This window comes from Theropithecus gelada, chromosome 6 (assembly GCF_003255815.1).
Source record: "Theropithecus gelada isolate Dixy chromosome 6, Tgel_1.0, whole genome shotgun sequence".
NCBI classification, from domain to species: Eukaryota; Metazoa; Chordata; class Mammalia; order Primates; family Cercopithecidae; genus Theropithecus; species Theropithecus gelada.
In genome coordinates this window covers 35,827,590-35,840,898 of record NC_037673.1, presented here as the reverse complement: position 1 = coordinate 35,840,898, position 13,309 = coordinate 35,827,590, and the positions used below count along the sequence as shown (strand labels likewise).

The 13,309-nt window shown below is 33.7% G+C and overlaps 1 protein-coding gene across 6 annotated transcripts in view; it reads left to right on the top strand.

Moving 5' to 3' along the window:
• RANBP3L (RAN binding protein 3 like) overlaps window positions 1–13,309 on the top strand; it is a 50,998-nt gene extending 37,689 nt beyond the window's left edge. For 5 of the 6 annotated variants that reach the window (XM_025388171.1, XM_025388169.1, XM_025388173.1 and 2 more), the window contains 7 exons: window positions 947–1,031; window positions 4,289–4,391; window positions 4,779–4,909; window positions 6,252–6,372; window positions 8,051–8,193; window positions 10,279–10,465; window positions 12,037–12,733. In XM_025388171.1, the coding sequence (XP_025243956.1) occupies window positions 947–1,031; window positions 4,289–4,391; window positions 4,779–4,909; window positions 6,252–6,372; window positions 8,051–8,193; window positions 10,279–10,465; window positions 12,037–12,080 (814 nt within the window). In that variant the 3' untranslated portion in view covers window positions 12,081–12,733. Of the gene's footprint in view, window positions 1–946; window positions 1,032–4,288; window positions 4,392–4,778; window positions 4,910–6,251; window positions 6,373–8,050; window positions 8,194–10,278; window positions 10,466–12,036; window positions 12,734–12,975 lie in introns of those variants that run through there. The other variant, XM_025388168.1, reaches the window with a different exon arrangement.

The following is a 13,309-nucleotide window of genomic DNA, read 5'->3' as shown; positions in this document are numbered from 1 at the left end:
ACAAGTTTAAAATGTTTTTAAAAAATTTCTGATACTTAAATATTATCATATTAATACTGGATTGTCTTCATTGTTTCATTGACTTGGGTGAGAACTTTTTGAAAATGTATGGCTAAACTTTTATTTGGTTGGGCATAAATTATCTGGTTAGTAGATTAGGCTCTCTTCCTCTCTCTCTGGCGTTTTTTTCTTTTATTTTGGCATTATTCATTTTTTATTGGCATGGGTTATATAAACAACAAGGAAAGCAGTATAAATCTGCCATATTTATTAGTATGTATTAGTATTACTAGTGATGAATAAATGTTTGATCTGAGAGATTAAAACTAGCTGTGGATATAAACTGACTCACATGACTGGGCTCTGTCCAGGTGCGGTAGCAGGTGCCTTCTGTGCACATTGGGGATGCAATGACGAACCCTGAGCACATCTGTCTACAAAGAGAGGGCTTCCTGTCTTCAAGTTTCTCATCAGGAAAAACACTTTTAACATTAAAAAAAACGTTTCTGGGAGGCAAAAAAATTTAAGCCAATGCACACTCAATTATAACAGATAGGGTTTTGCTTTTGCCCTGGAGATCTCTGGTTGCTAAAGGCATTAGCCACTTGGGGAAGGGAAGAGTGCAAATTAGGTATTAGACAGGGTGTGTTGGAAAAGCAAAAAGGGTTGGGCAGCCCTCCTGGCTGACCACACAGCCAGTGCAGTGATGGCCATGAGGCAGTCAGGACTGGTCTCTGTCAGTGCTGTAATAGCTGGAAACTATCTTGACAATCACCTCTGGATGCCACTATTTGAATTTTTCTTTCATTTCTCATTAAATTCAAACTAACAAAAATGAGCAGTAAATTTGATTTACATAAATCTATTAAATTATCTGATTATTTCAAGGTTTAAAATGGCTTTATCCATGTATTTAAAATAGTAAATGCTTATTTCTTTTTCTTAGATGTCAACCAAATGAAGATAAATGTTCTTTTAAAAACTGCAGTTCCAATTTTGTTTTTGGAGAAAACATGGTAGAAAGAGTTTTGGTAAGATTTTGGTATATGTTTCTATTACTATATACAGAGCTGTCACTTTAAATTTCTAAAGGTAAATTAATTAAAAGTAATATTAAATTGAATAATACTTTTTAACTCCTGAGTTCAACGGCACATTTTCTTTCTTTAACTGGAAAGATTCTCCTGGGAAGCATGTCCTAGTTGTTAAAATAATAGAAACCCACAGAGGAAGGGAACTGTATAATTATAACATTATTACTGATGTGAAATATTAAATAGTTCTTTGACTTGTGTTAAGCCAAAAGTACCCAAGGAAATCCCAGAATTATCTGCAATCGTTAGATAAGCTCAATTGGTAATGATATTTTAATAGTTTGCATCATTTTACAACAAGATGCATTTAAAATTATTTGCCAATTTTTTTTTTTTTTTTTTTTTTTGAGACAGGGTCTCACTGTGTCACCCAGGCTGACGTGCAGTGGTACGATCTCTGCTAACTGCAACCTCCGCCTCCTGGGTTCAAGCGATTCTCCTGCCTCAGCCTTCCGAGTAATTGGGAATACAGATGTGTGCCACCACACCCGGCTTATATATATATTATATATTTTTTTTGTATTTTTAGTAGAGATGGGGTTTCACCATCTTAGCCAGGATGGTCTCGATCTCCTGACCTCGTGATCTGCCCGCCTCAGCCTCCCAGAGTGCTGGGATTATAGGCGTGAGCCACCGCGCCCGGCGACCAGTTTGTTCTTATTAGTTAACCACAACCCTACTTTCAAGCTCTTACATCAAAAAGCATTATTATAACTTTTCTTTCCCTAGCTTTCAGAGAAAATTCATAGTGCTTTACTTGCCTAGGAGAATCTACTTGCCTAGTGAAAACCCCTCACTGTTATTACCATTATCCTTATTTAATGCTCAGCATCCTCTTGCAATGAGATAACTGCTTCTCTGGTCCCCACAGAACTCTGATCTCTAAGACAGTGTAATCTACAGTAGAAAATTGTACAGAAAAGTGAAAGCTGTGGGAAACCATGCCTATGGTTTTATCTGGTCAATCACATCTTCATACCTTTTCCAGCTTTCACTCAAGTCAGGAAAGTGGCTGAGATAGCTTGAACATGCCTAGCTTGTCTCAGGAATACCAGTTACATGAAGAATCCCAAAGAAGCTGCAGAGATTTTTAAACTCATGTACGGATTTAGATTAATAAAAGAACCAACTCGTTAAGCCAGTTCATTCCAATTCTTTTTTTTTTTTTTTTTTTTTTTTAGATGGGGTCTTGCTCTGTCACCCAGGCTGACATGCAGATCATGCAGAGGCATGATCTTGGCTCACTGCAACCTCTGTCTCCCTGGCTCAAGGGATCCCCCCACCTTAGCCTACCGAGTAGCTGGGACCACAGGCACGCACCACCACACCTGGCTAACTTTTTGTATTTTTGGTAGAGATGAGGTTTCACCATGTTGCCCAGGCTGGCCTTGAATTCCTGAGCTCAAGCGATCCACCCACCTCAGCCTCCCAAAGTGCTGGAATTATGGCGTGAGCCACCACGCCCAAACTCATTCCAAAATTTTTAGGGCTTTCATATATTAGTTATTTTAAAGGCTTAGTTTATTTTAGGGACCCTTCTGTCATTCCCAAAATAAAGGTCAACTCACCAATCCTAGACCTGTGACCTATGCCTTTGGATGTGAACCAAAACGGACTAGCCTCCATGGTGAATTTACAGGCAGTATATTTAGGCACATTTGTTCCATATCATTTATTTCTAAGTTTGACACCAGATTAGCCACAGCATCTGTAAAATGTCAGACAACGCTTTTCAAACCTCACAGGATCAACTTTACATTCCACTCAATTTACCAAACATGTACTGAGTTCTTATGGTATATAAAGCATTGATCTCAAATTTGGCTGCCTGTTAGAATCATCCTTTTAAGGATTTCTTACCCTTGGTCTCATCAGACCAATTAGCTCAGAATGCCTGTGGGTGAGGCCAGCTGTCAAGCGATTCTAATGTACAGGCAGGTTTGAAAACCACCTGAGTAAGTGGTTATGCAAGCTAAAGGAGACACTGTGCCCTAAAGGTGCTTATCATCTAATAAGAGCAGACAGAGAAATACCTATACAAATAAACTATAGTCAGGACTACAGGTTTGGTTTGAGAAGGCACTTGTGCACATTTCCTATGGGCATTTTAAATTTGGTTTATAAAGGAACCTGAACTCTCTATCTCTTTAAGTTGGTAATATCTTAAGGATAACAGGAATTACAGAGATAATTTGTGTTTGTCCTCTAATCCTGTAAATTTTTGGCCTTGCGATTTGGGGGCCAGGATGCACTCTTGGCTTATTGGCTAACTATGTGTTTTTAGAGTGAGTCATTTAAACTTTCTGTGCCTCAGTTTCTATTTTCTTAAAATAGAAATAATTATACCCATCTCTACCAATTTTAAGGGAATATCTTGATGTCTAGTTAAGTAATGTGAAATAATTTTCAGTTCATAAGGGAAAAAATATAAGCATAAATTCTTAAGTATCATTGTTCTAATTCTCTGTGTTTTGCAGAGGGCTACACATTATCGCAAATGTCATGTCAATTAGTCTTTTTTGTGCAGGCCTTGATTACAACAGACATACAGAGCCCCAAGTAGCCTTAAAAGCGACTGTTGGCAAAAATTGTCTGGGAGGAAAAGTTAGGATTCTTTCTACAAAGATGTTCTCTGAGACATCTTGTGGGGGTCTCTGGATAACTTTTGTGTTTTCTTCCATAAAGTGGATAGCAAGAGTAAATTTCTGGGGACACTGAAATACTTTGGTATATGTTTCTGTTACTATATACAGAGCTGTCACTTTAAATTTCTAAAGGTAAATTAATTAAAAGTAATATTAAATTGAATTATACTTTTAACTCCTGTGTTCAAAGGCACATTTTCTTTCTTTCTTTTGTACCTCCTGGGCATCAGTTTAGTCTAGTCAGAGTGTGGAACATCTGTTACCTTCTTTTGTACCTTTAGACCTTTCCCATTGCCTCTGGGACTAGATCCCACCTGAAGTACGCTGGTGGTAACTAGATTATATTTTCTGAGGATTAGAACTCAGGCTTTCTAACAATGGAGATGAATTCTCTGTTCAGCACACAGAAAGTCCAAAATAAAAACATACCAGCTGGGCTTATTTGCTGTGTTGAAACAGAAAAATGAAAGTGTCTTACTGCAAACATATAGGGATAAAATTAAAACTTTTATTAAATAAAATTAATAATGCATCTTTTTCCCCACTCAGAGTACTCAAAAACTCACCCAGCCTCAACTTGAAAATGATTCATACACCAAGGAAAAACCATTCAAATCCACTCCGAAATTTCCTGTCAACTTTTTAAGTTCAAGTAAGAATTCTTTCATTTGTAAAACATTAGATTCACCTAGTTTGTCTTGTTTTTTATGTTATTTATTAACATTAATATTTAATATAAGTAAAATTAATATTTAATATAAGATTTTAAAAAACAGTAATTCAGTGTTTCAAATATTTTGGTAAAGATTAAAGCATATAAATATGATTATCTGATATACAAGCTTTAATAATTTTTTGAGTTAATGCTATGCGGGAATCGATAAGGAGATTTTACACGAACTCACGCAGTTTGAATTTTTGGAGTCTCACTTACTATTGGAAAAAGCCAAGTAGATATATGTGGTCATGGGGGCAATAAAGAACTTTCACAGTAGAGAAAATGGGGACTTTTCAGTGTTTATCCCGCATTTTCTCTTAGGAACAGACTCTATTAAAAATACTTCCCTAACTGAATCAGCTGCTGCATTCTCTTCCCAACCATCACGAAAATGCTTGCTGGAGAAAATTGATGTTATAACAGGGGAGGAATCAGAACATAATGTGTTAAAGGTCTGTATATCATGTTTTACTCTTTTTGGCAGCATTTACATACTTGGAATAAAGTTAACATGAGAAGAGACATCTTTAAAAATACAGACAGAAGTATAGTTTTCATGGAGACTAAGTTACTTAAATAAAAATGTTGGACGCTCTCAAAAATTACACCAGTAACTTATTTTCTTCTTATGTTTGTATGTGTACTTTGCAGGAAAATGGGTTGTTAGTTTTACAACTATTCACATTAGTCCCTTAGAAATACGATAGCCAAGTATCCTGCCTTAATATTTGCTTTTATAATTAGTGCTATTATTGTGATTAAATAATTCTACTTACACAGGTTTAACAATGTTGATACCTTGATTTCAGTCCAATAAGAATTTTGTTTTCCTCCTAAAAAAGTTTAGAATTTCATAAATTTAGCTTCCTTTAAAAAAGTTTAGAATTTCATGTAATTCAAGAATTTCACAGATATACACTACAGTATCACAGGATTTTAATGCTGAGTAGTATCACCATCAGTACAAGCACATGAAATGTAATTACTACAACTTTACCTTTTTCCAACAAGGCAGAAATTTCCCTTTGCCTTTCTCTATCTGCTTTTCTCTAAACTCTCTCCATTCCTCTCCACTTCCTGTATGATCTACAGACACTTTTATTTTAACTGTGTCTCAAAGCATAACCCTTGGATTAGATTAATTCCAGTCTTATTGAAGTAATTGTTAGGAGTGAGGCTCTGACATGCTGTATTTTTAACAGGTTGTTTAGGTGATTCTTGTACACAGTAGTAATGATTGTAGTGGGGTAACCTGTGGCATTACATCATACTTCTCCACATTATCATGCCGTCTATGAAAATTTCGAAGCATGCAAATGGTTCAATGATTCCTTTACCTTCAAATAACATTATATAGCTCAAATAATTAATATAAAAGTTGATGTATATATAGTTTTAAAAAATCAGAAAGTAGGTATGGCATTCTACCACTGACAGAAAAAAAGAGGGGGAACATTTATATGTATTGGCATGTATATATGTACAAATATCTCCGGAAGGATAAACAAAATATTTACACCAGTGGTTACTTGTTGCAGGGGTGTAAATTGGTAGATGGGAAATAAAAGCTGGGGCCCCTTTTCACTTTGTATGTCTTTTTACTTTTTGATGTTTGAACTATACAAAAGTTATATGTTTCTAAACATTAAATATATGTTAAAAGCTGGTTTATAAATCACTAACGAAGATTATTTTGGTAAAAGATCAGACACATATAAATGTGTCATAACATAGGAAGTAACTTACTTTGAAAAAATTTTCTATATATTTGACATTTAAAAAATTGTTATTTAGATCAACTGCAAGCTTTTCATATTCAACAAAACAACACAATCCTGGATTGAAAGGGGCAGAGGAACGTTGAGACTGAATGATACAGCAAGCAGTGACTGTGGAACATTACAGTCAAGACTAAGTAAGGAATCCTTTTGTAAAGCAAGCGACGATTTCTCAGGATTTCTCATGTGTACCTATAATAATATAGGCACATATCATTTTCTGGAGATGTGCTATAAAATACACCAAAAAAATCAGACTGTTGAAAATATTTCTATAGGAGCTTCCCATTTCAAGTAGGCTCTCCTGTTAGACTGCATGCGCTCCAGTTCTGGCTCCAGCAGTGACTAACTAGTGACCTTGACAAGTTTTTTAATCTCTTTCTCTACTGTACTTATATCAGTTTAAAATGGGAATAACTGTAGTTCATGACTTACTGAGAGAATTCAATGAGATAAAGCATGTAAAGCACCTATATCAGAGCCCAGCACACACCTAAATAGTAATGTTATTATTATTTGAAATAATATGATGCAAATTATTTTGTAAAGTGAAAAGCTTTTCTAAAATAAAATAACTTGCCCCATAATTTGTCCTGGGCATCTCAGACATGGGATGGGGGTCAGGATGAAGGATTAGTCTCTAAGGAAAGAGATTAGTTTCCAAGGTGTGCAGTTATTGAATCCTGCAGGCACAGTGATGTTCAGAAGTTGGAGCCAGTCAAACCTAAAAATACAAGAGAGCTATCATTCAAAATGACACAATGGGCATTGTTCAGAGGTCCAAACTGAAAGACAGCACAGGGAGAGATCTGGGCAGGATGAATGGATTTATTGGTCAATTTTGAGAGGTCAAGACTTTGGAGGAGACCACAGGTACACATTGGATCCAAGAATAAGGTTATTCGTTGAGTTTTGGATATCAAGCTCAAGAAATGGGTAAGAGATATAATTCAGACTAAAAGGATAGAAACAGTGTCTTCAGTTCTGTAACAGGCACGCAGATTTCTAAATCACCCAACCAAGTAATAGTACCAAGGCAGTTGCAAATTATTTACTACTCTGGTTTGATTCTACTGCCTGCCAAAGGAAAAAAAAAATCCCCAAACAAAAATAAAAAACAAAAAACAAACCCCAAAAGCAGCTTTCTTTTTATTATGCAGGTAATATCCATTCATTGTAAAAACTGGAAAGCATGGATTGAAAAAATTTTTTAAAAAATCACTTAAAGGCCTATCTTCCTAAGATAACATCTGTTAACAGAATATATTTTTCTGACCCTTGTTTTCTGTATATATAAACATATACATAGATTGTAAAAGTTCTGATTCATGGCGTTTATTTTGCTTTGTAGCCTATTTTTTTCTTTTACATATTACACCATGATTTTTCCACATCAATAAATATCTTTTTGCAGTATTCTTAATGGGTTCATAATATTCTCTTGAATGACTACACCATAATTTATTTAACTAATTCCATCTTTTTGGACACTTAAGGTTTTTGTTTTGGTTTTCTTCATTGTAAACAATTCACAGATGAATATTCTTCAGACTATCAGTTCTTAAAAAGAGTTCTAAAATTTTAACCATTTTAAAAATTACAGTAGAAAAGTGTAATTTCAGCACTTAAGATAAAAAAGTTCTCCCAACATAAGAAAGTACAATTTGAAAACCAAGTTATAATCTAGTCAAATCACAAGTTAGTATTGAATCTACAGTCTGAAAAACAACTACAAGATTTATTTTGCTTTTGAAAATGGTAAATTCCTCTGTGTCAACTGTTCCGTGGCCTGATGTAGTCAACTTCCTATTTTAGTTATGCGCAATCAAGGCAGTTTAAGGCTGATCCTCAATAGCAAACTCTGGGCCCAAATGAAGATTCAAAGAGCAAACCACAAAAATGTACGAATAACAGCTACTGATTTAGAAGACTATAGCATCAAAGTATTTTTAATTCAGGTAAGTGAGAAATTTCAGTGATAGAGGATTATCCTACTACATTAATAGATGTCTGCAATTACTAATTTGTTTTTTCATTTGTTATAATATGTACCATTGGCAAAAACAGCCATTCATTATGTCTGTTTGTAGTATAAGACATAAATTTTATGTGAAATTCAGAAATTAACACCAAAGTCTATGTAATCAATTGGTACTCATTCCAAGACATTTGTGTGATACATGCCATCAAATCTCTACCCTTTCCTTTACTACTGAAATTTTGTGAAAAATCTTACTGTGTTACCAAAGTGACTATTGTCAGGAATGGTTCCCAGGAAGAGGTTAGCAGACTTTGAAGCCTAATGCTTATCCTGCAAGCTGAGATTGAAAAAAGGCTTTAGGTCACTGGAAAAGAACCAGTGGGAAATGGAAAAATACAGAGCTAGCAAGTTAAAACAACCAGTCCAACAGCAAATTCCAATTCTGGACATGAGTAAATCTCCAAGGTAACAGGATGGGAGCACAGCTTTAGCTGTTTCTGGCATAGGAATACTTGACCTCAAATACAAGATCCAGACCCAAGAGAGCTGGCAAGAATAAAGCCTTAAAAAAACAAAACAAAACCACAACCTCCCCCCCAAAAAAACTAGATTTCCCCATGGACCAACTGAAGACTGATTACCCAAGTTCAGGCAGAAGGTGACAATACAAATAAATTGGTTTCCATGTAGTAATATGGAAAAAAAGTTTGCAGGTGCCCGTGATGAAAATCCAAATTTATTAGTTACCAGTAAGTGTACTGTTAGGTGTAAGTGATATTGAGTATTAAAACGTTCAGGTAAGATGATGTACAAACCGCATTTACCATTTAAGGTATTAATACTCTTGCCAGTCTTCTGGGCCAGATTCCCCCTTGGTTTTAGGTGGGTAAAGTAGCATGCCAGAGACTGAGCCTGTTAATCATGACTAGATTCCATCCTCAGAGATGGTCACTATTAACATTTTGGTCTTATATTTTAGTATATACATGGAACTGGGTGTAAGTATATACACACATACATATATGTAGCATAGTGTACATACTGTATAATCTTTAGGAAAGCTACTTAGCCTTCTTTAAACTGATTTTATTCATCTGCAAAATGATGGTAACAATAGTACACTTTAGAAAAGCTGCTGAGATTAAAAAGCTAATATGATTGTGAAATACACATTTTACTTATCGATGTTAGTGAGTGTCTTCATGACATTAGTTTATTCTTCAAAAATTGTTTTAGTAGGTGAAAGAATTCTATTCTATTATGGACCATAATTTATTCCATTAATCCCACTAATGTGAATGATAAAACCTGGGTTTCAACTTTCAGCCAATTTGCTGACTAGCAACTCAGACAAGTCATTTTACCCTTCTGAGCCATAATTTCCTCATTCATAAAGGGAAGAGGGAAACAAGCTATATTTAGTACCTGTGCTGCCTATATTTTGCTAATATAAACGAAATTAATAATGAACCCCCAGTTTTACTGAAGGAATTGAAAAAAAGAATATTTTAACAGTAAAAGTTATACCAACTTTATTGTTACCATTTTTATATTTTCATATGAATAACCACCATTAAAATAGTGTAGAAAAATATTGAAAAGCAAGAACTTCTGATGTATTTATGGTACAATACCATAGACTGCTCTAATGAGCTCAGCATATCCACAAAGCTATGTAGTTTGGAGGAATGTCCAAGCAAAGTGATGGACAGGAAATGGAAGTCTCTTTTCTCTGCAAGCCAACAATTTTCTACAGTGAAAATAGTGAAGGAGGGATGGTCTTAACTAATTTAAATTCAAATAGAAATTTTATATAACAAAATTTCACTCTCTCAATTTAAAATGTATACATTGGGATTGCTTATAAAAGTATACATTTTAGGATGCAATTTAGTTCAAGATTGTCTTTTTACTGCTTAATTTTTAGGGTTGTTAGCACCTATGTACCAATTTGTAGATTTATGCCATGTAATTCCTTCCTTATTAGTAGTGAAAGATTAAAAATCTGTAAAATGTAGCTAACATTAATGATTTTCTTAACAATGTAATGTTCCTCACGCAGGCCAGTGCCAAAGATACAGCATATTTGTATGCAGCAATACATCATCGTCTTGTTGCACTTCAAAGCTTCAGTAAGCAGAAAGATGTCAATCAAGCTGAAAGCCTGTCAGAAACAGTCCAACAATCGAACTGCGAAAGCTGTGATGAGAATGAGGATGATTTCATTCAAGTCACTAAAAATGGATCAGGTAAATAGCTTTTGTTTTGTTAGGTCAGAGGTTTAAGAACGAATTCTTAAGCATGATCCTCATATATTAGGTAGATTTTTTAACAAGTGGAACTGCTCTGTTTAAAGTCGGTGGTGGCTAGAGCCTTAGTTGTTTGGATCTGAGGAGTGGGTTTGAAAATCACTGTCTTCTATAAGTGGTCTTCATTTTATCAAGTCAGCCTCATGGTGATGCCTATGTCATTTGCTTATAAACTGCATAAAAAACTACTACATTGCTACCCTGAAATTAACCCTTCATTTTTATTTATCTTCACTTACTCTCATTTTATTATTGGCTATAATAGGAAGAAATAGAAATACATATAGTGAGTCCACCTGGTACACTTGGCTTGATACCCTGAAAATTCTGTTTATTCTCTTTTTAGAATTTGACTGCTTATAAGAATAACTAGATTGTACAAATACTATTTTCAAGGACCTATTTTGTCTAGGGGAAAAAGTACTATTTCTTTTATTGTACCAAGATTCACAAATAAAGTAAGGTTGAAGTGGAACCAGTGATAAACAGATTGTTAGGTTTTAGTGCTTATCTTGATATATGGATTTAAAACTAATATTCATACTTTGGAGAAAAACAATGTCAAACATAGTAAGCTCAACTTTGTTATATAGATGTAATTATTCCAATAAAGTCATCCAAGTGTTTTCACTAACAGTTTCACTTAGTCCTGAATTCTTGTTTTACAGAGGACTGAGTAATACAATTACAATGATAGTGTGGTAACAAGCATTTTTTTCAACTCTTAATCATTTTGAAATATTAAAGCTGCTTTAATCATACATAACTTAAGAATCTATCAAAGAACGTGCATAACTGGATGAAATATCTTCCTTTGCTTAATATTAAAGCTATAATCAAAACGAAAAATACACAGAACATGCAGATCAGTATTATAACCTGCTTGACCTAGTGATTCAGAGAACTAAGTTAATATAATTTTTCTTGCTACTTTAAGCAAATCTATTAAACAAATGGTTTATTAGTCTCTAAAGCATATGAAATAAATAAAAAGTCTTTTATTATAATGTTTACACTGCCAACAATAAAATGGGGTCTATCAGAGAACTAGTTGGTACACATTAACAATGTCAATTTGAAATAAGGGTTAAATAGCAAATTGTCTCACGAACTAATGACACGTGCTTATGATGTCTATATTCTGTTATACTGAATTTTAGGAAAGGGGTGCTATGTAACTATCTTAATTAAAAAACAATGAAAATAATGCAAAGCAAATGTCAATCATATGAACCCCCTTTCCCTTGCCATTTTTTCCCCTTTTCACTTAGTATCTTCTCCAGGAGGCATTAAAAACAAATGCTAAAATGTTATGGAAGCAATAAAAGGTCTAATTTTTTGCACTTTGTTGCTTATAAATTATCTAAATGAGAAATGTTACTTGTAAAAATGTATATTCTGCAGCTTTTATTTCATCGAGTATATTCATTAATATTCATATTTAGTTGCATTCAATATTAAAAATCTACCCGAAATATTGTATAATAAAACCTTTTAAATTTATATCACAGATCCTTCTAGGTGGACTCACAGACAGTCGGTTGCCTGTTCATGAATACTACCTGCTATAAACATGACATCTACAAAAAGAGGGTTCACCCTACTGAAAATACTAAACCACCCTAACTAATGAGAAGATTCTATTCAAAAGAGTTTTTATAGAAAAGTTTAAGAAATGTAATTTGTTACAATTAACATTTTTATGTTTTACATTTAACATTTTGATTATTGTGCAGAAACTGACAGAATTTAAAAAAATAAATGGACTTCAGAAGTTCAAAATTTATCATTTTTGAAGTTTATTTAGAATAGGATTTTATAACTAATTTGGACGCTTCATCACATTGATGGATATAATACTCAGAATTATAAATTGCTAGATTTGATAAATACCTACCAAAATGTTTATTTTTTTCAGTCATACACTGACCATAAAACAAATATTTTACTAAATTTCCAGAGTCATTTCTTTGAAAAACAGTATAATTGCATCATAACATTTCACTAAATCCTATTTATCTTCTGGGAAATGTATATTTTAATTTTAGCTTTTGGATTTCCTAAATATGATAAGCTTATATATTCATGGTATGAATTTCTTTAAAAAGAGTATCTGCTCTTGGACTTGTATCTGTTGCATCTTGTCAATGCTTGACTCATGGTCAGCATCCAATAGTTGTTAAACGAATAAATAAATATAATACATTACCTATGTATCAAAAAGCATGTATAAGAATTCCAAATATGTTAACTTGTTCTACTTTGTTTTATTTATGTAATTACATTTTCATTAATACTTTAGTAGGTATGGCTGTATAGAGAGAAAAACAAATGTATCATATATAGCCAAATGAATCTTTTTCTTAAATGCTATTATTATAGTAGGCTACAGTAATTTCAACAATTTTGCAATAGAGTTTTGATCCTCTTCTTTGAGATTTGTTTCACAGATACCTCATGAATCATACAAGAAAATTAGTCTCAGTACTTATAGCCCTACTTCATTTTTCAATTCAGTTTTATCACATCATGGCTTCAAAGTGACTTTTGATTGTGACCCCTAAACAATTCTCTGACTAGGGGACAAGAATTCATAATTCCAAAATGTTTCTGAAAATGTTCTGAACAATGACAACATATTTGGAATGAGGGTATAATTTCACTAAGTGATACTTCAAAGAACAATATTCATTTGGATATGCGAACACACACTTTCAAGTTATATTACTGTATCGCCATGCCTGTTATAAAATAATAAAGATATAATATGTAAGTATTTATTAA